Raw genomic sequence first — 25,286 nt, forward strand, 5'->3', positions numbered from 1 at the left:
CTTTCGGACTCTGCTCACGCATCACATCCAGAAAGTTCCCTAAGCTCTCCAGTGGAATGAGAACTCTGCTCTGTGCTCCTGTGGCCCTCCATGTTCCTCCACCTGGAGGCCCTCGGCTCCCTGCATTACCCCTGTCTACTTACTGACTTGCCTTCTACCCAGTGATGGGCCATGTGCTGTGGGGGAACACGCTGTGCGCCCATCTATTCGTTCCTCTGTGCGTGCGTTCATTCATTCCTTACTGAATGCCCACCACGTGCCAAGCATTGGGGTACGAAGAACAAGGCAGACGGGGCCTCCCTGGCCTCTTCCAGCTCGCTGTAGAGTGTTGTCTACCCTACTCATCCTCACATACCCATGCCTGTCCTATGTGGCACTCAATAAATGTCGGATGGATGAATGTGTCCCCTCCTTCAATATCACTTAATTCACTTGATGACTTCCTGTGAGGATTAAGTTTAGCTGTTAAAATGCTGTGACTTCCTCTGGATCTCTGATGCAAGCCGGCAACCTTTAACCCTCACCCGGCCGACGTACGCATTTTGTTTGGCCAAAGTGTGTGGTTTTTTTAAAAAAACACTGCATTTGTGGCTAATGTTTAAAATTGGGAAAACTTCACGTAAATCTTTGTTTTTCTGGCTTCTCTAGAAAAATGAACGCACATTTCTGCACAGCAGGGGTGAGCCAGAGCTGAGTCCCTAAGCTTCCCTTAGACGTGGTGGGCACACTTCAATTTGCCACAACCTCCACTATCTCCGATTTCTCTATCACTGACGCCAAAAGCTGCTGGGGACCATGTCGGCTGAGCTCGTGTTTTTCCTGCCCCAGCCAGCTTCACTCAGGACTCTGACTTGCTCTACATTTGGCTCAACTGAAGACCCCCGGGGGTTACGCGCATGTCATCCAAGAAATACATCTATGATGAGCTACAACACAAATGAATGGGCCATTTTATTGATTTTTACCTCCTAATAGTGGATAGAGGTTGCTGTGGTTTCCAGCAGGATCTCAGATGCAAAGGGAAGTGAAGAAAACAGATGAATCCCTAGGGTACCCCGCCATGGAACCAAACACCACGTCAACTGGAACTCTTCTTGCAAATGAAGGCTGAAGATCAAGAATGACATTCTCACACCACAGCACAGCTTAAATACTTCTTTGACAAAAATAATAATAAATTATATTTGACTCAGAAAATAAATTCTGTTCAGCAGAGTGACAGGAGGGTCCATTCACTGCATTGCACGACGGGCTCTACGGAGGGGTGAGGATGGGTGCAGGATGCCACAGTGACAAGGGACATGGGGTGCGGGCCCAGCAGCACAGGCTGAAGTTAGCTGACGCATGCTTTTGGCTTTTATCCCACGGGTGGGTGGTGGCCAGACCCCTGGCTGTGGCCTGTCCCAAGTGAGACTCCAACTGTCCCCTTCCTCCTCACGTCCGCCTTGTCTTCTGTTTCTTGGCTTGTCTCTTTGCATCTTCTGGGCCGCTATTGTCAGAGGCTGCCTGGCCGAGCGCGCGGACTCCCTGTAGCCGGCTTGTCAACTGCAGCAGCAAAGGAATGAGCTGGAAAAGAGAGAAAGTGTGAGAGAGAGGGGTACAAAGAGGAGGCTTCTGCCAGATGAACAGCGGAGCCTCACTTCTCAACACACCTTCTTCAGACATGATCAGCAGCTGCCACGTGCTAATGGGTGGGTTTCAGTTCAAACGAGGCAGGCCTCTTCCTAATGAGTCCCCAGGGATGGGCTGGCCTCTCTCCGGGCCTAACATGTCCCTAGAGGTGTTCCAGGTTTAAGGATTAGGAGATGTTACAGAAGTTTACAGCCTTGAAAGGAGACCTAAGTCTGGACTTGAGGCCTTCACAGGCCCTCCCGACCCTGAAATGTGATTTCTGTGACCCTGGACATCCCTCTGCTATCACTCCTGCAGCTGTGAGGACTCGCTCTCCCTGACATGCCCGCCATCTCCTGAGGCCTCTGGATTTCCTACCTTGTCATGGTTGTAACCGGCCAGCAGAACCAGCAGCGTCAATGGCAGGGCAATGTAGGATCCTTGTGCGATGTCCTGTTCAGGCAGCTTCCTCTGCAAACACCGAGAGCCCCATCACTCCTCACCAAGGCCACATGCTTGTCCATCATCCACAATGCCACAGCCACCACCCACCCAGCCTTCCAAAGTGGCCACTCGAGGACACCCAGGGGCCCTCATGATCCAAATTCCTTCTATCCAAAGGAAGGAACCAAAGTGATTTGGATATATTTTCCCATGAATCCTCTTCTGCCCAAAGCTTCACTATTTGCTTCTGAAACTCAGGGACAAAGAGATTCCAATGACAAGGCATTCCTCAGCCTCTGGACCCTCCTCCCAACTGAGGAAATGAAGAGATGCAGCTATCAGAGAGTCTTGGTGGTTGAAAAGCAATTGGGTGTCAGTTTGTTGAGTCCCAGCAACATGCAGGGACTTAGTCCTACAAGGATGTGTCAAGAATACAGTTCTAGACCCAGGGCACACAGTGATGGGCAGCTATTCCCAGCCAGTACGGTCTAGTGAGGAAGCAAAGCAGGCACTGCTACTAGCATCCCTGTGGCCACTCTCCCTTTCTCCCAATAGAACCCCCAACTTTTATCTGGGCCACCGACAATACAGATCACCTTTCCCAGCCTCCCCTGCAGCAGGCGCAGCCCTGGAACTAAATTCTGGCCAATGGTACAGGAACAGAAGCGGTAAGTGCCACACCCTGGCTGGACCCTAGGGAAGTGGTGTGCCCTCCCTTTTGCTGGGCGGACAGCATTTGGCCAATTGCCCCATTTTGGAGAAAAGCAATGCACTGGAACAGCGCAATGAGACAGAAGGGGCCTGGGTCCCCTGACGCCTTGGAGCTACCAGACTATCTCTGCACTGGTCACTCCTGGACACTTGACATGAGACAGACATTTCCATCTTGCTAAAGCCCCTGAAATGCTGCGTTCTAATCCATCAAGTGAACCTATATCCCATTGGCCCACTCTACTCTCATAAAGGAAGCAAATAAATGGAAGGAGAACTTCCCAATAATGATAAAAACAAGTTAATGAGCCAGAGCAATGTTCTCAGTGTAGGGTACCGGGACTCCTCTCTCAGAGGTTCCCGAGGCCACAGCTATTTTCAGCCAATAGTAAGATGTGATGTGCCTTTTCTGCCCTCATTCATTCGCAAGCGCACAGTGGACTTTTCCAGAGGCTACGCACCCTGATGTCATCACGCCCACAGCTAATGGAATGTGTAGCTTGTGAGTTCTTGCGTTTTCAACATCTCAGTTTTAATTACTATTATGATAAATATACACAGAGATAATCCATGCAAACTCAAACTCTTTAAAATCCTCAATAATTTTTAACAGTATAAAGGGGTCCTGCAACCAACCCATCCGAGAACTGCTGGGCTAGAGAGTGACTGTGGGGGCCACTGTACCTGGGATGCCCTTTCATAAATGAAAGAATAAGGGCAGGAACAGATTTCCATCTCCAACTGCCTACTCCTGTATCTTTGGACATCTCTTAGATCTCAACCCATTTTTCCACTGAAGTAAACACTTACTTAAAAGTTTAATTCAGGCCAGGAGCAGTGGCTCACGCCTGTAATCCCAGCACTTTGGGAGGCCGAGGTGGGCAGATCACCTGAGGTCAGGAGTTTGAGAACAGCCTGGCCAGCATGGTGAAACCCCATCTCTATAAAAATACAAAATTAGCCAGAAGTGGTGATGCATGCCTGTAATTCCAGCTATTCAGGAGGTGAGAATCACTTGAACCTGGGAGGCAGAGGTTGCAGTGGGCCAACATCGTGCCACTGCACTCCAGCAGGGGCAACAAAGCAAGACTCTGTCTCAGAAAAAAATAATAATGAATAAATAAATAAAAGTTTAATTCAGCAGGAATTAGAGTGATTCAGTCTAGGCTCAGGTCCCAGGCCTCACTGGGTAAACTCAGGCAACCACGTTGAGACTCAGTTTACTCAACTATGACATGGAGATCATATGAACAACACCCACTGGGGGTGGATGCTGTGAAACTTGATGAAAGGAGTATGTGAAATGCTCAGCAGGGCACGGAATACTGAGTAAAATCCAGTCGCAAGGGTGTGGGCAGTCACATCAACAAAGAAGGAAACCAATGTGCTTACAAAGCCCCCGTGAACGTGCAATGCTGAGCCACTCATCACGCGGAGGGCAGAACGAGGTGGAAACCATGTGGCTTGAGACAAACCGCCTCACTTGAGTCCTGGTTCTGCTAACACTCAGTAAGTGACTCAATCTTTCTGGGCTTCTGTGAAAATGGGAGGAATGGCACACCTGCTCAAAGGCTTGTTGTGAGGATCAACCTGTGAGGGCCCTGTACGGGGTGGCACAGAGTGGGCGCTCTCTTCATTCAACACTTGGCCCTGCTCGGGAATCCAAGCCCCAGCAGGCACAGCTTTTTTTTTTTAAATTATACTTTAAGTTTTAGGATACATGTGCACAATGTGCAGGTTAGTTACATATGTATACAGGAAGGGGAACATCACACACCGGGGCACAGTTTCTTACATTCTCAGAAGTGACAGGCAGCAGCTACGAGGCTGGGCTGCTAGGCCACCACCAAGTAGTGTCTCTACATTCCTGCCACTGGCTCCCAGGTGTGTCCCTGAACCTGGATGAGTTGTCTGCTAGGGGCCCCTGAGAATGTCACTGCCTGCAGCTATCAACGGCCTTCACAGAAGCCTCTCCCAGCAACTGGAGCCACAATGCAGCCCCAAGCAAAGGTAAGTGGTTCTTGTATATGCTTATCTTTCTGGCACTTTTTTTTTTTTTTTTTTTGAGACAGAGTCTTGCAGTAAGTGGTTCTTTTATATGCTTATCTTTCTGGAACTTTCTTTTTTTTTTTTTTTGAGACAGAGTCTTGCTCTGTCGCCCAGGCTGGAGTGCACTGGGGCTATCTTAGCTCACTACAAACTCTGCATCCCAGGTTCACAATTCTCCTGCCCCAGCCTCTCGAGTAGCTGGGATTACAGGTGCGTGCTACCACGCCTGGCTAATTTTTGTATTGTTAGCAGAGATGGGGTTTCACTTTCACCACATTGCCCAGGCTGGTCTCGAACTCCTGACCTCAAATGATCTGCCCACTTCAGCCTCCTAAAATGCTGGGATTACAGGCGTGAGCCACCACACCTAGCCCTCTCTGGCACTTTCTAACCAGGTCTCTACTGTGAGTAACAAGGAAGTGTTTCCTCGTGGGTCATGAGAAAAACTCTCTTGTTCAGGTAAGATCATATTTACAGGCTCACTGAGCATGAACCACTCTTCACAGAAGCCCGGAATCAGCAGCAGAGCTCTGCTCAAGCCCTAGCACTGCTCCGTGTGAGCTGGTGACCTTGGGCTGCTCACATCTCCTTCTAGGTTCCCATCTTCTCATCTCTAAATGAAAGGTAATTCCTGTCCACCTTCCATGCAAGATGGCGTTTGAAAAGCATGAAATGGTAACTGGATAGCATGTGGAAAAAGACAATCTGGAGCCAAACTTCACATCTATACCAGGAAAAACTCCAAATGGATAGAGAGATTTAAATGTAAAAACAGAAACTATAAAAGTCCCCCTGAAAAAAACATGATGAATTCCTTTATAAAAGCTGGGAATGAAGAAAACCTTCCTATGACTCTAAAATCCAGAAGCAATAAGAAAAAATCAACACATTTAACATAGAAATAAAGTAAATCTTAGCAGAAGCCAAGTGAAAAGATAAATGACAAATTGGGAAAAATATGTACAACAAACATTACAAAGGGTTAATATTCCTAGTATACAAAGAGCTGAAAATGGTTGAAAAAGACCAAAAATTCTATAGAAAAACAGGTTAAATAGTTCACAGAAAATACAAATGGCTCTTAACCACATGAAAAGAGAGAAATGCAAATTAAAAGTACACTGAGATAATATCACTTCTCATCTATAAGCCCGCAAAAATTGAAAAATTTGACAAAATACTCTGTTGGGGAAAAAAGGGTACTCATTCACTGCTGGCGGGAATACAAAACAGTAAAACCCCCATGGAAGGGAAGTGGCCGTATCAATCAAAATTCCGTATGCATTTACCCTTTGACTCAGCAATTCCACTTCTGGGAGTCTATTCCAAAGAGAGACTGACAAACACTCAAAAACATGCATGCGTAAGGCAATTCATTAAAGGGTTATGTGTAATAGCAGAAAACCAGTAACAACACAAACGCCCCTCAACCAGGGGCTAACTGAATATCCTACATGTAGTGCCAGGATCTGAATGTGTCTGTGCCTACATAATTCATAGGTTGAACCCTAATCCATAATGTGATAGTGTCAAGAGGACACCCTTTTTAGGAGGTGATTAAGTCAGGGATTAATGCCCCGTAAGAGTGGCCTGAGGGAACTTGTTTGCCCCTTTCCGCCTTGTGGGGACACAGCTAGGTGGCACCATCTATGAAGCAGACAGGAAGTCCTCGCCAGACCCCAAATCTGCCAATGCCTTGATCTTGGACTTCCCAGCCTCTAGTACTGTAAGAAATAAATGTTTGTTGTTTATAAGTTACCCAGTCTAAGATACAAAATAGCAGCCCAAATGGCCTAAGACATACGGTATATCCACACAGAGGAATGCTGTGACGTTATCAAAAAAGGAAAAAGGAGGATCGGAAGATATTGTTCCACTTACAGTTACATTTTTTGAAAACAATAAAGTTCTTATTCTGCCCACTGAAAAGGCCTAGAAGCAACAACCAACACAGTAGCTATGAGGCCAGATTTTTGTTTTTAATGCAGACTCCTGTGCTACACTTTCACCCCGTCAAGTTCAGAATCAGCAGTCCTGAGGCTGAGCCCTGGACTCTGTTTTTGCTATTGCTGATGTGTCTGTTTAATCATCAGGTGACAATACTGCATCTGAGCTTTAGGAATCACTAAACAATTTTGTCAAGAAGGTAAAAGATACGTGTATGTTTTGTTTGTTCCACTGTTCCAGCCTATCGGATACAGGACAGACCGTATGCAACAGATACACATGTTGCAAATAGTAAGGGCCACATATTGCAATGAATTAAGCGATAAGTTAAGTTTCTTTTAACCCACAGGTATTCTGTCCATCTGTTGTTGGTTTTTTTTTTCCTTGCAATTTATTTGTCAAACAAATCAGGCTCCAGGTGGTTGTCCTGCATCCCTGTGGAGTCATTTGCGTGCTCCTGGGTCCTCCCTATTTCCTGTAAAGTAGCAGTTGGTTCTAGAGGTTTGCGTGGCCATGTACCATGTGCTCCCTCATGGAGGAGCACACGCCACACCAGCGATAGTGGTGTCCCTCCTACCCCATAATCATTCCTGAGCCACCGATCTAAACAATTACACTGCTCTTATTACCAGTTTCCTCCTCAAAGGGAATCGCAGGCATCAGTGCTCAGAAAAGCTAAAAACAATCTGGAGAAGCCCAGAATCCAGAAGGCAGAATGAGAAAGTGACCCAATGCCAGGAGCCCTTTAAATATCTGCCCTGCAACCTGCGATCTGGAGCACAGGTTGTATGGACGTGCCTTCTTTCGCCACCCCATGGATTGTTTGGTTTTGTTTTGTTTTGTTTTGTTTCTTCTGGAGAAAGGGTCTCACTCTGTTACCCAAGCTGGAGTGCAGGGGCATGATCATGGCTCATCGAGGCCTCAACCTCCCAGGCTCAAGTGATCCTCCCACCTCAGCCTCCTGAGTAGCCGGGACTATAGGTGCGTTCCACCACGCCCGGTTAATTTTTGTATTTTTTGTAGAGTTGGGGTTTTACCATATTGCCCAGGCTGGTCTGAAACTCCTGGGCTCAAGAGATCCACCAGCCTTGGCCTCCCAAAGTGCTGGGATTACAGGCGTGAGCCACCAAACCCAGCCCATGGATTTTTTTTTAACTCCCTCTTTTACTTACCGTGGGATTAAAAATCAAGGTGATGTGTTTATGGTAGCCCACTGCGGTGAAAGAAACTTGAGGCAAGATGTAGTCATACTGGGATCTGGGGAGTGTGGAGTCCAGAAGCACAACATAGTTCTGTGCACACATGGGAAGAAGTTATTTTTATAAGGACAGCTCTGGCAAGGCAAATGAAAACTAAAACCTAACGTATGGCTGTGATGTAAAGAACTTTATGTTTTTAAAGAAATCCCCAAGACTACACATCCAAAACAAGGTTGCTGCCTTCAAAGTATCAACCTCAGCGGGCTATTCCATCAGTGGCGGGCATGTGTCCCCAGTGTCTCTGAGACTGTGGCTTCTGATAAGGCTGTCAGAGCCTGCAGCCTTTTTATGAGTACTCAACCTTGACAATTACGGTCCTCTGAGGATCTGACTTTATGAAACACAAAAAATTATTATGAGCCAATTCTGATGAGGGAGGTACGTGATACAACTGAGGATCCACAACGAGGCTGACTTCTAAGGGACGATGCTTGAGAGGCTCGTAAGCTGGCAAATCCTAAAAATACAGCATCCCTGGAACGGCACCAGGGGCAGCCACAGCTCTGTGTGCTGAGCACCGACCAGCTGCCAGGCACCATGCACATTGCATGAGGCCCGTCACAGCTCTGTGTGCTGAGCACCGACCAGCTGCCAGGCACCATGCACATTGCATGAGGCCCGTCACAGCTCTGTGTGCTGAGCACCGACCAGCTGCCAGGCACCATTTACATTGCATGAGGCCCGCGGCTGCTCTGCTTTCTACCACTGGCAAGGTCGGGATCATCACCCCGTCTTATAGACGAGGAAAGTCAAGCACGAAGAGACTAAGAGTAACTTGCCCAAAGTCACTCAGCTAAGAAGCCTGCCACACATCTATGAAGGCTCTGAACTCAGGGGAAGTGTGACCCCAAAGCCCAAGATGTTTCCGCATCGCTGTAGGAAGTGACTATTTCAACACCCCTGGAGAAAGAGGAGGAGAAAATTCCGTGACAGCCTGTTTCATTATTTTGCAGCCATTTTCCACAGAGAAAGGCCAGAGTAGATCATCTTCACGGCAGGTGGTAAGGAGCCAGGAGAGGAAACGTCACCCTCTAGGCTCACACTTGACATCCTCAGGCTAAGACCACCAGAAAAGAACCAAATTCTTTGCAAAGTTTGCACTCCCCACACCAACTACAAGTTAGCTCTGTCCAAATAGAATTGATAATAAGCACTTTATAATCAGTAAATGACGGCCAGAATAATGGCTGAAAACTTCCCAGTTCCAAGGAGGGAGACATCCAGATTCATGGAACCCAAAGGACACTGAAAAGGTGGAGCTACAAGTGTTCTACACGACACACGTTATAATCAGATTATCAAAGACAGAGAGAACGTTCAAAGCAGCAAGAGAAAAGCAACTCATCTCATTCAAGGGATCCCCCATCATGAGGAAACTGTATTTCCTTAAACTCAATAGCAGAATGTTAAAATAGAGGAATTTTTAAAAATTACAAGGCATTTTTAAAAGTGGACTTCTTAGCAGGAAAGCATGGGGTGATATGTTCAAAGTGCAAGAGTCGATCATGCCCAACAGTAGGCCTTGGTTAAATAAATCATGGCGTTTCCTAGTTTATGGACTACTGTCCATAAAAATCATAGTATGAAAGATTTGGCCAGGCACGGGGGCTCACGCCTGTAATCTCAGCACTTTGGGAGGCCGAGGCAGGTGGATCACGAGGTCAGGAGATCAAGACAATCCTGGCTAACATGGTGAAACCCCGTCTCTACTAAAAATACAAAAAAAAAAAAAAATTAGCCGGGTGTGGTGGCGCACGCCTGTAGTCCCAGCTACTTCGGAGGCTGAGGCAGGAGAATGGTGTGAACCCAGGAGGCGGAGCTTGCAGTGAGCCCAGATTGTGCCACTGCACTCCAGCCTGGGCGACAAGGCGAGACTCCGTCTCAAAAAAAAAAAAAAAAGAAAGATTTGATGATGAGGAACAGATTTGTGATAAATTCTTCATTGAAAAGCACAGATTACAAAACAATGTACAAAACAGTGTCAGTTTTGAATTATTAAAATAAATGTCTATTTATATTTATACATGCATGTGCACACGTGCCTGAAAAAAGACCCAAAGGATACCAATCACCGTGTTAGCAGTGGCTATTTCTGGATGATGGGCTTATGTCTTCTTTTTCCCAAAATCTCCTGCCATGAATATGTATTCTTTTTGTAAACAGAAAAACAATGAAGAAAAAATAATCCCTACAGAACCCAACCTCTTTTGATTCAGAGAGCGCATTTCTGCAGAGTGGTATTTAGGGAGAAAAGGAGAGAACAGTGCTTCCTTAAACTAAACAGCAGAATTATTAAAACAAAGGCAGAAGGTAGAATCCGGCCACAGGCATTACCTCGCCGTCTCTGAGCAGCGGGGGGAAATGGAAGAACAGGGACTGGCCAAGGGAAACTGTCTGGATTGGATTGTCGAGGTTTTCGCTTTTGTAAAGCTTGACCTGGAGGGAGAAACAAAGCCAGACATGCTTTGAAACTGAAACACAATCAATATTTCATAGCAGACATCCTCAGGACAGCCGCTCTCTGGGTGGGTGTCTTTGGAAACATGGATATTTGAAAAAGAAAGCTCCCTCCACAGACATCACACATCTCTCTGTCATCTGAGACTCCATCCAGTTATGTACCATGCACAGAAATTAAGATTCAAATCAGATTCTGACTACCCATGTTCTTGCTCAAAATAGTAATATAAGTTAATATAATAGTAATATTAAAAATAGCTTCTAACACGTGTTGAACATCTGTAATATGCCAGGCAGGCGCCAGATATTTTATCTACATTATCGCCAATCCTGACTACAAAACAGGTATTGTTGTTATCCCTATGGAGACCCAGAGAGCCAAAGTCACCTAAGGTCACACAACTTACACATGGTAGAGCCTGGGACTCAACCCCCTGACGACTCCTGAGGGTCCTTCCCGCCTTGCACTGCGTCATCATATGATGTCACCTTAACTCCACCAATCTGTTAAACTCAAAATGCATTCCATCATGTACGTGGCTCTCCACGCTGCTTCAGGAGGCACTGGAGTACTTTGTTTCTGGCTTTATTTCTGGGGTTGTTGCCTGTTCTCACTCCCACATGGGATGGGGCATGAGCAGGGTTAAGGTGCAGCCCTGGCTGATGGCAAAGGCTGTGAGGATGCCACAGTGCACCTGCCACAAGAGAATGCCAGGACCACCTCCCTGGGCCCACACTGGCACCTTTCTACATAACACACAAGAGGAATTTTCCTAAAATGAAAGTCACAGACTGAAGGTTACGGGTCGCATCAAAGATCCCTTATGTGTTCTTTTTTCTTCTATAACATCTTAAGTAAATCTGAATTCACCGACTATATTTAAAAATCAGGTGATTTCAAATAATTCTAATTTCCAGCTTCTCCAGAAAACTGGGAAGTGACACCAACCCTGAGCCTCAATTCTAGCCCAGCAACACTCAGGAGCAAGAGAGTGGCGCCCTCCCCTCCTCTCTGCCTCTTCCCCTCCCCTGTGCCCCTCATGGATGGGGCAGGAGTTCCCCAGTTTGCCTCCCACCCTACCCAACCCTCTGCACTCTCTGACATTACCTGCCTGGTCCCTACAAGCACACGCCTGCAAGCCCTGGGCAGAGTGGACTAAAGTGCACACACACTTTCTCACCCATGCCAAATACTTAACTGCTTATAAAATTACAAGTGCATCTTAACAATGTACCCCCAGAGCAAATCACTAACATCTGCAGAGGGTCTGCAGGGTATTTTATAAACATTTCTTCATTAATGGTAACATGGAGATTTTGTTAGAGCTGAACAAGATTATAAGAGGTCTCTGAGTCCAAAATCTAGGTTTTGCAGAGGACGAAGTCGAGGCATGTGGAAATGAAGTGACTGGCCCAGGCAGCAAGGTGAGTCACTACTGGAGACAAGAGAAAGCCCAGACCACCTGCTCTCCAGCCCACCGCCCACCACCTCTGATACTGTTTGGATATTTGTCCCTGCCCAAATCTCATGTTGAATTGTAATCCCCCATGCTGGAGATAGGGCCTGGTGGGAGATGATCGGATCTTGGGGGTGGATCCCTCGTGGCTTGGTGCTGTCTTCGTTATGAGTCTTGTGAAATCTGATCATTTAAAAGCGTGTGGCACCATGCCCCAACTCTCTCTTTTGCTCCAGCTTCTCCCACATGACATGCCTGCTCCCACTTCACCTTCTGCCATGATTGGAAGCCTCCTGAGGCCTCCCCAGAAGCAGATGCCACTATGCTTCCTGTACAACCTACAGAACGAGGAGCCAATGAAGCCTCTTTTGTTATAAATTATCTAGCCTCAGGCATTTCTTTATACCAATGCAAGAACGTTTAATACGACCTCCACTCCAGAGAAAATTTTAAGTTACAAGGCACTTTCTTTAAAATTGGCTTTCCACGTTAGATTCCATATTGTACTGATCATTGATCAGGCTTCTACTATAATTCTTTGGAAGATTAACTGATGGCAGACAGTTATCTGAAACTGGACCACATTCTCTCCCACAATTGGCAATCACTCTCCCAAATACGTGTTGTGGTCCAAGGTTCTTAAATCTCAACCTCAACCCTCAGCAGGCGGCACTCTGGAGCACCTCCACCTGTCACACCTAAGGCACGAGACAGGCACAAAACCAAAAACATCCCATTCGTACTTGTCTCAAAGCCAAAGGGAACACAATACTTGGAGCTTAAAAGTCTGGACTTACCCATAATGTAGGAAGGTATTCAGAGGAAGTGATCACATTTCCACTTAAATCAAATTGATTAATCTGCCGGAAAACTATGATGTTTACATCATCGATGTCATTATTCCCAACCTAGAGAGAGAAAGAGGGAATGCCAGTAATGAGAAAGCTGTGGAGGAACTTCTATGCCAGCTGTCCGATGGCCTGAGAGCTGCTTCATGGCAAACTTTGCTTCTTACATTAAAGAAACGAAGTTTGTCATTGAGTACTCTACGTCCAAGGTCACAAACTGACAGAAGATGGCTATCCCTGGCCCATAGACACATTTCATTTCGAAAGCACAGTATTTTTTTTCTACGTTTGAATTACTTGCCAACATGTTAAAAATTAAGAAATTTCATATATGAAGCCAGATTTTCCAGCTTCTCTTAAAAAAAAAGGAGAAGGATGCTCTTGCCTGTTAGAGCAGGGGCAGAGTCACAGCACCCCCTCTGCGTGAGGTCTGTACATGGAGTTTGCGAGACCCCAGAGGGCCGGCCCCCTTCCCTTTCATAGCTGCCCGGCCACAGTCCACATTATGCTAGTGATCCTGGCCTAAGTTACTACACCGAGAACATGCAAAGCATTTTGGTGTGAGATGCAGTCATCCCAGCCATTTAAAATGCCAACACCATAAAGATGTCAAGGAAATCCACTTCCGGCCCAGTGCGGTGGCTCATGCCTGTAATCCCAGCACTTTGGGAGGCCGAAGCGAGCAGATCACCCGAGGTCAGGAGTTCAAGACCAATCTGGCCAACATGGTGAAACCCCGTCTCTACTAAAAATACAAAAATTAGCCGGGTGTGATGGTGTGTGCCTGTAGTCCCAGCTACAGGCTGAGGTGGGAAAATCACTTGAACCCACAAGGAGGAGGTTGCCGTGAGCCGAGATCGCGGCACTGCACTCCATCCTGCGTGACAGGGTGAGACTCCGTCTCAAAAAAGAAAAAGAAATCCACTTCCTAGGTCAAAAGTTCTATCCTCCCTCACAATCTTCATGCATAATGAAGCCACCTAAATAAAGCCACTAAGAGGCAGCCCCTCTTGCCCTACCTAAGCCCTCTAGTCTTCCCAATGAGAGTTACTCAGTAAGAGAAAAGCCTTACTTCAAATGATTCCCAGGCCACATTCTGTGACTCGAAGGACGTCCTTTTTAGGGATTAATTTAGCTAGGTCATGATCTTGAGTATCAAAAGACTCTGCCCACAAAATGGGAGCAGGAAAAAGGTCATCTGAACCTAAGATAACTGGGTGGCCCTGCCACCCATTAAGCCCATGTTCTATTATTGTCCCTTGATTTGAAATGCTGCTTAGGCCTTAAGTTCCTTAACTTGCAGAATAATGATCAGAGCTTACAGGGCAAGTCGGGGGGAGGATACAACAGTTCCAATTTCCTTTCTGGATGCATGACAGCAACGCTGTTCATTAAAAACCCACATAAGATGCTGCTTGTGAAGATGACACTATTCTAAGAGGACCCTTAATTAGGATGAAAGCTCCCCCCGCCACAGATGAAAGGCAGACAGCCAGAGGAGACGGGAGGACTTCTGATCAGGGAGGCACCCACACCCAGGTGCAGCGGCAGCACTGAATGCCTTACCTCAATCACCCTATGGTGGGGGAGCGCCCGCTCAATGTGGTCGTTGCCTTCTGCCTTGAGCTGAACGTGGTACACACATCCCGGCTGCAAAAAAACTCAGGAGTCAGTTCTCTAGAAAGGGGGCTTGTCATATCGTGCCTGGTCCAAGCCTGGTTTGGCTGCACGAGATCACTAAGACAGGAGCATTTCTCTCCCCTCATTTCCTAATCTGTGGCCTGTTAACCTTAAGAGTCCAGAGTTCCTTTAAGAACACCCCTAGTGTTGAAACATCTGAAATTTTGCGACTCTTTCAATCCCAACTCAGTTTCATTTTCTCCTACCCCAAAATAAATCAAATTTCGTTTCTTATTTCAAAATTCCAAGCATACTATGTGCTCTTACTCTTCTAAGATGTTTTTCCTCTCCATCCACCCCTCCCCTCTACCCATATATACACATTGATGGATATCTGGAATGTCCACCGTAAGCATTCCCAAATGCTTGTGTTGGGTATTATTTCTGGGAAGTGGGAATTTCTGACTTCTCTTTTTTAAATTTCAAGGATCTGGCAACCCTGACTCTGTCTTCCCCCATGGCTACAATAAGCTGGAACCAAGTGACAGGCTGTCCCTTTCCACAGGCCGTGCCCACTCCACAGCCCTCACCACTCCCTATCATTTCGCACAGCCTCCTCTCCCCCGTTCATACTGCTCTTCTGGCTCCATAGGCATTTGGCTTGAGCCCTGGCGTAAGCCATGGCCACACACTGCTAGGGAAAAGCCCTACCAAACCCATGGTTTTCCAACTCCATTGTGCCACAGATCCTTGATCTGACCTGTTGGCTAGAAAAAAGGCAAACTCTACCAATTAAAGGTAAGAACTGGGAGGGCTCCAGAGCCCCACCCCCAGCCCTCTCGCCCAACCCACTCCTAGCAGTCTTGGGGCCACCACAAGATACTTCTGGACACAGGATGAAAAAAAAGTCCCCAAAGAAAACACATTCCAAGTCTCACCAGCAGTCCACGTAATCTGAACTTGCCCTCTTCGTCTGTCACGGTGTCTTCTCCGTAAATGCTGCAGTCGTTCTGGCCCACCGCTTCCACGGCAACCCCTTGTTCGGGCTCTCCGTTTAAGGAAGACACTGTGCCATAGCAACTAGTATGGCAAGAAAAGGCACGAATGAGATATTCTCATGGTTATCTGAAGGACCCAAGTGTTTCCCGTTTACCAACAATTATGGGGCAAAATAGTTCAGTGGAGAACTGTGCCTCAATGACCCAGGCAACTCGGTGTGGCCAGCCCACTTCCAAACCACACCTTCCTGCCGGAGGGATAAGCTGCCATCAATTTCTTTTCTCATACATTTTGAGGCATGCTCTGGAAAATTGTAATTTAAGAAGGCTAAAGCTTTATTTTATTCTTTCTAGGCTTTATTTGAAATAATGGAGCTTTCAATAACATGGAAATAACTCACTTCCTCTTTCACTCCATATATTCAGTAGAAAATGGTCCATTTTTCTAAACCCAATCTTTCCAACTGCTCTTCCTCTAAAGTGATTCTGTATAAGTCTACAAAAAATACACATATATGTGTGTATCTGTGTGTATACATGTATATATGTATGCATCTCTCTATCTATAGATGTGTATTTTTTTACTTTGTATTTTTATTTTTTTGTAGAGACGGGGTCTTGCTATGTTGCCTAGGCTGGTCTTGAACTTCCAGACTCAAGAGAACTTCCCACTTCAGCCTCCAAAAGTGCTGGGATTACAGGTGTGAGCCACTGTGCCTTGCCAGACACTAATGTGTATCTATCTATCTACAGCTGGAAGCATTCAGAAAAACTGGAAGTACTGGTTGTCTCCCAGAAGAGGAACTTGGGTGGCTAGGAGACGAGACAGAGGGGAAATTTTACACTATACTCTTTTCAGCATTTTGAAGTTTTATTCAACTGAGCACATTTTCTCCTTTTAATAATTTAATTCAGGTTTGAAACTCTTTTAAAAAATAAAAGTGGCCAGGCGCGGTGGCTCACGCCTGTAATCCCAACACTTTGGGAGACCGAGGCAGGCAGATCATCTGAGATCAGGAGTCCGAGACCAACCTGGCCAACAAAGTGAAATCTTGTCTCTACTAAAAATAGAAAAATTAGCCATGCATGGTGGCAGTCCCAGCTACTTGGGAGGCCAGGACAAGAGAATTGCTGGAACCCGGGAGGCAGAGGTTGCAGTGAACCAAGGCTGCGCCATTGTACTCCAGCCTGGGCAAGAAGAATGAAACTCCGTCTCAAAAAATAAAAAACAAATAAAAGCTTTTAGCAACTCAATAGGCTCTCTCAAGCCAATTCCAAAATAGGAAATTTGAGACTGAACCACCAGGTTGAGCTCCTAGGAGAGAAGGGCAGCAGTCAAAACTCCTTTGCCCTCGTATCTCATCTCCCTTCCCTCCCAAGTAAAATCAGTGTGAAGCCTGGGATGCATTTCCAGGCAACAGAGGCCTGAATGTGATTCACCAGCCCAGCCCTGGAAGAGAGTGGGGTGGCCAGGGCACTTACCTGTAAGCGGTTCGGTACCCCGTGATGGTGATCTTCAGGTTCTGGCCTTCCTGCACCTCGATCATCTGTGAGGATGGCTCAAACCGGAACTCCTTCATCATGGGTTTGAAGTAATACTGGCCAGGGCTCTGCCAAGATAATCACACTGAGCCTCAGCAGCCACATCTAGGCATGGCTTAAAAGTGAGGGGCGAATGTCACGATGGACCAGAATTACACCAGGGGAGCGCCATGGCTTCCCGGGCAGCCAGAAATAGTAACCCTCTCTCTATAATCACCACTCACAGTCAGGTAATGGCAATCACAACTCTAACAACGGCAGCTGATGGTATCACCTGCCTGCAATGACTCAGAGAGGTAGAAGTCATATTTAATTTTTCTTTCTTTTTTTTTTTTTTTTTTCTGAGACAGGGCCTGACTCTGTCCCCCAGGATGGAGTGCACGATCACAGCACACCGTAGTCTCAACCTTCTGGGCTCAAGCAAATCTCCCACCTCGGCCTCCTGAGTACCTGGGACCACAGGCAGGCACCACCATGCCCAGCTAATTTTTTTATTTTTTGTAGAGATGGGGTCTTCCTATGTTGCTGGTCTCAAACTCCCAAGCTCAAGCGATCCTACTGCCTCACCCTCCCAAAGCAGTGGGATTACAGGCGTGGGCCACCATACCTGGCCCATATTTGAATTTAATGAATAAAGAAACTGAGGCTCAGAGAGGCAAAGTAACTTGCCTGATAGGACACAGCAAGTAAGGAGCAGTCTGCATCACTGCAAAGTGGTGTCTTCAGATGCCCCCGCTGCCCGGTCTCCAATAGCCCCACCACAGCCACTTTGTTACCGTGACTGACAAGATGACCAACTAACACACACTTCCTGAATCCCCACCAGTCAGGGCCTCCGACTGCATCTTGAAAGAAAAACTGCTGCTCTCTTCCCACCAAGTGGAATGTCTTTTCAGAAGAAACGCAAGCTAACCACCAAACAAGGCTCAGCATCATAAACGTGATTCCGTGGCAAAACAAGAAGACGCCTAAGAGAGCAGCCGTTGTGGCCAGGGAAATTAATTACACTGTCTTAGTGACAAGCGGGTGATCAGAAAACAAGAAGTGCGTGTGGAAGGGAACATGAATCAGCAGCATTAAGTTCGAGTAAGAGCAATACTCTAATGACTGTGGGCCCCCAAGAAACTGAAACCACTCCACATTGGCTTTCTCTTCTCATGTTGTCAAGCAACACATAAGTCTCGCATGCTGCATCCTGGCTCTCTCTCAGGGAAGACAGGCAGGTGGTAAATTGCAGAACACGTTACCAGGTTTGAGAATGTCAGAATGCCGTTGTCCTGGGTCAAGAGGTTGGAACGAAACAGGCCACCGCTCAGGGATAAGAGGACTCCCGGGAGGGGCTGGTCATCCTCAGCTTTTATCTGGGGATGAGAAGGTGAGACCGGAGCAAGGTTAAACTCCTACTAACTATGAAAATAACAGTTCCACAAGTCAAGAGGTCATTTTTTCAAGGTTTTTTTCTTTTATTGTTACTCAAAGGAGGACGGGGACCTAATCTTCCTCCCCACAGGTAACTACTGTTGTAAGTTTTGTAAGTTTGGTGTGTAGCCTTCTAGAACTTTTTTTTTTTTTTTTTTTTTTTTTTTTTTTTAGACAGGGTCTTGCTCTGTCACCCAGGCTGGAGTGCAGTGGCACAACCTGGGCTCACTACAACCTTCGCCTCCCAAGCTCAAGCAATCCTTCAGCTTTAACCTCCTGAGGAGATGGGACTATAGGCGCACACCATCATGCCCAGCTACATTTCTGTATTTTTTATAGAGACGGGTCTTGCCACGTTGCCCAGGCTGATCTCAAACTACTGGGCTCAAGCAATCCACATGCCTGGGCCTCCCAAAGTGCTGCGATTAGAGGCATGAGCCACCGTGCCCAGCCCAGAACTCTTTCTATGCCCACACAAATTTTATAAACATTACATCTTATTGTTCACAGACTGGCAAGTTCATTGAGTGGGTGGAGGAGGTGAAATAAAAATGGCATGTTATATGTACAGTTTTGCAACTTGCTCTCTTCCTCAACAATTTATCCTGGTTCTCTTCTGCCAGCCAATAGAAATCTGCCTGTTTCTTAACTACTGCATAGCATTCTAAGGCAGGGTTTGACAAACCACAGCACCTACTTTTGTGGTACACAAGAGACAATCGGAATATCCCCAAATATGTATCTCTAGGCACTTAGTTTTATTTTTATTTCCTGAACAATCCATTCCTAGAAGTAGAATTGTTGGATACATGCACTTTAAATTCAGAAAGATACTATCTAATTGCATTCCAAAGTGGCTGTAACCACTTACAGTCCCATAAATTATTTATGCTTGGGAAAACCCACACTTACCAAAAAATAGATTGTCTTAATTACAGCAAATCTAATCCCTGCAAAACAGTGTTTTGACTGTAACTTCCTTAGCACATTTCCTCAGTAACTACAGAGGCTTTGTGTTTCTGTGTTTATTAGTCACCTGCGTTACTTCCATGAATTTCCTTTTCATAATCTTTGTTCATTTTTTTTCTAGCGGGTTGTCTTTTTCTTACCAATTTTAGGAGCTCCTTGTAAAATGGGGATATTATTTATGATACAAACATTTCTTCTGAGTTTGAATATCTTTCAGTTTGGTTCCAAATGTATTCAGCAATATAGAATTTTAAATTTTTATGCGATGTAATCTGTCACTCTTTTCCTTTGGCCTATAGTTTATAAATATTCATTCTCAACGATCTCCAGACCCACTCTGTACAATCGCAGCACGCTTCTTCCCAGAAAGGACCGGTGGAAGGGAGCTAGGCAGCAAACGCCTCAGTAAGAACATTCTGTGTCCTTCAAAATGGAACGGTTATGGATGACAGCTTTAACTACTTCCCAGAAGGTACACAAACATGCTAAAGTCAACAGCTCTCCAAATTATGCTACGTGAAAGAAGTCAGACCAAAAAAAAAAAAAAAACAGTATATCCCGTTTGATTCCATTTATATACAGGTTGGTGCAAAAGTGATTGCGGTTTCTGCCATGATTCTCAATGGCAAAAACCACAATCACTTTTGCACCAACCTATAAAAACTCGAAAATGCAAACTAACCAATGGTGATGAAAAGCAGATCATCAGCTCAGCGGAAGGGTGGCAGGGAGGGATTACCAAGGGGCAGGAGGAAACCTTGAGGGCCACAGATGTGCTATTTTAATTGTGGAGGTGTTTTCATGGGTGTATTCCTAGGTCAAGACTATCACACTGTACCCTTTTTGTGCAGTTTATTATATGTTAATTATACCTCAGTATAACTGCCTTTTGAAAATACAGTGTTAGTTACCTCAAAGCTTACGCCTGCCAGGGCATAGGCCTTGAAGTCTCCGATGGTTCCTTCCACCGCAGTCAGAACATAGCCCTCCTTCTGTGAGGTCACCGTGTACTCCAGGTCACTGTGCAGGGGGCCAACACTGAAGAGGAGAGAGCAGAATGCTAGCAACGGCTTTGTTCACACCCTACAGGAAGCCTTACCAAGCCCAAGGAAATGTGGGCCCCAGTTTCTTCAGAGGACTCCCACGCTGATCCCAGGCAAATGTGTCTCTATCCCGGGCTCACCTGTAGGCACCTTTGTCATCAGTAAAGACTGTGATCAGCGGTGAACTTGCCCCCTTTTCACTGATGACAATCTCGACTCCTTCCAACTCGGGGTGGATCTGGCCTTCTAAAAACAGGCCTGCCTTCCCGTGGATCTCGATCAGCTTCCCTGGGCAGCTTTCTAAGAGGGGAAGAAATAAACACAAGGATGGGGCTTGGTAGCAGAGACAGGAGTTTCTTGGTTGGGGGTTTCCCATGACAAAAGTGGCTAAAACAGATCTTAGAAGCTAGTTCCAAATGCGGTTATTTTACACCCCGGGGAGCTCAATAATTGGATACAGCCCAAGCCTCTTTCCATGCCTGAAAGGCCTTTCTCAGTGTGAAGGACTTTAGCAAGAGAATCAAAAAACGCTGAAGGCTGGGTTTTTACTACTACTCTTCCTAGGTTCTCAGGAGGCCACAGATCAGGAGGGAACACTTTACAGCAGACAGGAGGCCGTGCTGCTCAGCCTCCAGAGGACCCACTGAGAAAGACCGCCCCAAACAGCCTGCCTGCTAGAAGTCACGCTCTTCAACACCCTCTGCTTCCAAACACGAACCACATAACACCCACAACTTAACGAAGCCATAGTGCTGGGAAAAAAATAGTAAGTGGCAAAAGACAAATACTCCACAAGTGATCACTTCAGTCATCCATTCCCCAAAAAAAGACCCTCCCATCATGCTCTGCCAAACAACAGAAAGATCATTAAAGATCATCACTGGCAGCTTTGTGCTTCATCTACCTTCTGGTGTCGACCTGATAATGTCAAAGAAAACCAAGTCCTTTTCCAAAAAGATCAACTCAATTCTAACAGCAAAAGTTACTTTTATTTATCTAAATCATTCATTCATTCATCCATCCATCCATCCATCCATCCAACCCATCCATCCATCCATCCATCCATCCATCCATCCAACCAACAGTAACATCTGTGTGCCAGAGAGGATGTAAGGTGGCTTACAAAGATGGCTTCACTATAACATCACAAATCTACTTGTAAATGCAGGCAACGGAACAACTGCAAAGGTGTGTGTGACATTCGCTCGCTGAGTTGACATTTACCTCCACTGACAACGGCTTCCATTGAAGGGGGATAAAAGAGCAGCTCTTTAGATGATGGTGTAACAGTGATTTTCTCTCCAGACCTAAAATAATTAATATACTTCAGTTTGGTGGGTCCTGTCCCCACAAAACAGAGGACACTGTAGGGAAACGCACAGGAGAGCTTACCGCGCCCAGTAAGAGAAATCATACGAGAAGGGGCCTTGTAACTCATCTACCATCTCCTGCACGGGAGGCTTGGTCATTCTTTCTTCGCCTTCCTCTTTGCCGTTTTTCTCCCTCTCCTGCCTGCGGGCCTCGATCTCAGCCAGCTGCTGCTCCCTCCGCAGCTCCTGCACAGACTTCAGAGGACCTAAGACCAAGGCGGGTTCACTGTCGATGGAAGACCTAGAAGAAAGAAATGGCGGCCCCTAGGACGTGGTTGCGTATCCTTGTGGTCAGTGGGAATTTGACCTTTCTACGAGTATGGACTTGCGAGTTAAAAACTGGATATCTTATCATGACACCACAGTGGCGGAGTCTTCTGTTTTAAATAAACTAGTAGTTTCACAAAAAATAACAACTGAGCTTTGCAGTGATGGTGGCAGTATCTGGTAGATCTGGGCTGGAATGAAATACGGTTGATTTTATGGCGACTGGATATAAGCTTGTCAGTTTCCATGTAGGACATGGAGTTTTCTCCACGCCACCATCCTCTGTTCCTCCATTCTACCTTCACTGAGAACTGCTCTGATAGAGAACTAGGCACCAAGGATACAGCATCAACAAAACAGACCACACTTCCTACCCCTGTGGAATCCACGTTTCAGTGGGAAGGGGCTGAAAATAAAGAGAAAAATAATACCAGAGGAAAAGTGCAATAAAGGAAAATAAAGCAGTGTGGGAAGACGGAGAGCCCGGAGCACTGTTTTACATTAAAGGGACAGTCAAGGCCTTTCTGATAAGGTGACATTGAGCAAAGGTCTGAAGGAAGGGAGAGAATGCGCCACGCAGCTCTCTGGGTAAACAGTAGCTTGGGCAAAGCGGTGCCAAGTGCAAAGTCCTTGGAGAGAAAGCTCACTCAGATGTTCAAGCAATGGCAACACCAGTCCAGCCTGGGGCACAGGGGCCCACGGAAGAGTCATATCCGTCAGAGAGGTCCAAGGGGCAGCAGATGTCAGACTGAGGCTTCACAGGCTTGGTGCCGACCTGGAGCCACTGGAGTTTTCAGTCGAGGAATGGTATGATAAAAGAAATCATTCGCTGCTTCATGGAAAACACACAAAGCAATGGCGGAAACAGGAAGGCCAGCTGAGAAGCTGCTGCAGTGATCCCAGAGGGGGGTCAGACCAGGGCTGAGGGCCACGTGGTAAGAAGGGAAGGCCAGCTGGGAAGCTGCTGCAATGATCCCAGAGGGGGTCAGACTAGGGCTGAGGGCCATGTGGTAAGAAGCGAAGGCCAGCTGGGAAGCTGCTACAGTGATCCCGGAGGGGGTCAGACCAGGGCTGAGGGCCATGTGGTAAGAAGGGAAGGCCAGCTGGGAAGCTGCTGCAGTGACCCCAGAGGGGGGTCAGACCAAGGCTGAGGGCCAAGTGGTAAAAAGGGACTAGATGACGGGTGTATTTTGATTGTAAAGCCAAGGCTTTGTTGGGGAATTGGCTGGGCCTAGGGTTCAAGGGAAATAAGAATCAAGAAACAAGGAGAAAGCGGGAGCTGCCATATCTGAATCAGAAAAGACCACAGAGGGGCTCATGGAGGGCAACTGTCAGCAGTCGGGTTTTGGGTCTGCTAAGTACAAGATCCCCAGGGGGAATCCGAGTGGCTCTGTCTAGCTGGAAGATGCATTCCATACAACCTCCGGCACAAGCAAGCAACACAAACACCCTTGTGAAGTTACAAAAATGAATGTAATCAAGCTGAAAGGAGGTAATATGCAGTTACTACTGGTAAGAAGGTAGATCGCTAGTCCTATCAGTAATTCATACTTTCCAAGCAGGGAGACAGTAAATGATAGTAAAAGACAGCAACAGACCTTCAGCAAATCCACCCCCAGCTAAAAACCTGGCTCCCCATCACCAGAAACCAGGGCCAGCCCTGACATTTCTCCCGCCCTAACCCAGTGGTCACTTTAGTGCCATGTCTCATCAATTCAGTCCCTCAACGACTCTCCGACCAGTCCGTCGCTCTCCATCTCCGCAGCCACTAGTCTGGGGCCCCCATTGCCTCCCCCTGCCTCCACCACCTCCCACTCTCAGGCCTCTTCTGTCTGTTCTCCACTCGGCCAATAGGGGGACCTTTCAGGAAGAAAAATGTCATTCCTCTATGTAAAACACGTCAATTGCATCACGGGACAAAGACTATGGACCTTAACATGGCCTGGCCCCCCGCAGCCTACCTGTCCTGCATGCCCCCAAGGTCAAGCTCAAAGCACTCAGAACAGGTGTCATTTTACGGTTCTGCATGTGAGTATCTGACCACTGTTCCCCCCATGAGACTGTCAATCCCATAAGTGTAGGGGCTGTGGCCTCATAAGCCCAGTGCCTAAACACTGAAGACTCCCAGTTATTCAGTCATCATGTACTCTGCAGGGATGATGGATGGATAAACAGATGGTGGACAGAAAGATGGAAACATAGCTGGAAAGGTGACTTCAACCAGGGGCAGGAGGGAGACAGGGACTGCGATTCCCATTCTACTTGACAAAGACGGTCATGTTGCCAAAACTCTTTCAATTTCTCAAGAAAATTGGGGCGTCACAGGTACCTCACCACACTGCAAAAATTCCCTGAAAGGTGACATTCACATCAACGTGACCTTCGGTGAGGGACTTGCCTTTCAAATACTTCCTCTCTCGCGACCCTTCTCTTATACCAGGTGCCATCTCTATTTCCCAAGCCTTCAAGCAAAAGTCTAAAGAAAAATAGGCAATTTGAATTTGCTAAAACACTTGAAATACAATGCACAAACCCCAGAGATTTTTTTTTCCTTAGCAAAGATGAGAAGTACAAAGAGTTCAAACAGAAATTGAAGACACTGAAACAAGCTGTCGCAACGCTCTTCCTCACCCACAGGTAATTTCTGAATCAGAAAAGGAAAGGATCAAGGCTGCTGGGAATTGACGGCAATGTCCTATAAGAGAGGGAAGGCCACTTGTACATACATCTAGAGATAAGAAATCAAAACTAATTTCCAGAGAGCCTATTAGAGACTCCCCAGGCCTCATCCACACCCTGTCCCACCACTCTCGGCCCACCGCAGAACGCTCGTCTTACTTGATAGTCACAGTGACATCCATCATTTTGTCGGTGGTGATAGTTCCAAGGACATGGTGGCGAATGGCTGTCAATGTCAAGATACTAGGTGAAGACCTACAAATCAAAGGAGAGGAAACACTAGAACCTACTCATTCTCAGAAGATCATCAGCAATACCCTTTTTGGGCATCCTTCTTCACCCTAAATATACTACAGAAAATTGCTCTTAGTCTGGGGTAAAATAACTCTGGAGATCCAGAGAAGTATTCTAAAGAGTAAACTAATTCTCCACTCCACAACTTTATGCTTCCAATTCCCAGTGAAACCCACACACGTCTGTAAAAATACAAAAATGGCAGACTTGAACTTGACAGATGCCCATCGGTGAGGGCTGGGAGATTTGACAAAGCTTCTATTTAAGGCACTTCAAAAACACAGCCCTCTATCCTGGGG

General features: G+C 46.6%; 1 protein-coding gene across 4 annotated transcripts in view; it reads right to left on the minus strand.

Moving 5' to 3' along the window:
* Positions 1–922: 922 nt before the first annotated feature.
* LOC117976207 (BOS complex subunit NOMO1) overlaps positions 923–25,286 on the minus strand; it is a 62,738-nt gene continuing 38,374 nt past the window's right edge. For 3 of the 4 annotated variants that reach the window (XM_055100283.2, XM_063598467.1, XM_055100284.2), the window contains 14 exons: positions 24,853–24,948; positions 21,770–21,988; positions 21,602–21,684; positions 20,518–20,677; positions 20,246–20,372; positions 18,194–18,307; positions 16,887–17,014; positions 15,345–15,486; positions 14,353–14,436; positions 12,736–12,846; positions 10,356–10,457; positions 7,935–8,054; positions 1,990–2,082; positions 923–1,566 (listed from right to left, as the gene is read on the minus strand). In XM_055100283.2, coding sequence (XP_054956258.2) covers positions 1,435–1,566; positions 1,990–2,082; positions 7,935–8,054; positions 10,356–10,457; positions 12,736–12,846; positions 14,353–14,436; positions 15,345–15,486; positions 16,887–17,014; positions 18,194–18,307; positions 20,246–20,372; positions 20,518–20,677; positions 21,602–21,684; positions 21,770–21,988; positions 24,853–24,948 — 1,711 coding nt within the window. In that variant the 3' untranslated portion in view covers positions 923–1,434. The remainder of the gene's footprint in view (positions 1,567–1,989; positions 2,083–7,934; positions 8,055–10,355; positions 10,458–12,735; positions 12,847–14,352; positions 14,437–15,344; positions 15,487–16,886; positions 17,015–18,193; positions 18,308–20,245; positions 20,373–20,517; positions 20,678–21,601; positions 21,685–21,769; positions 21,989–24,852; positions 24,949–25,286) is intronic. The other variant, XM_055100285.2, reaches the window with a different exon arrangement.

Source organism: Pan paniscus, chromosome 18, assembly GCF_029289425.2.
Source record: "Pan paniscus chromosome 18, NHGRI_mPanPan1-v2.0_pri, whole genome shotgun sequence".
NCBI classification, from domain to species: domain Eukaryota; kingdom Metazoa; phylum Chordata; class Mammalia; order Primates; family Hominidae; genus Pan; species Pan paniscus.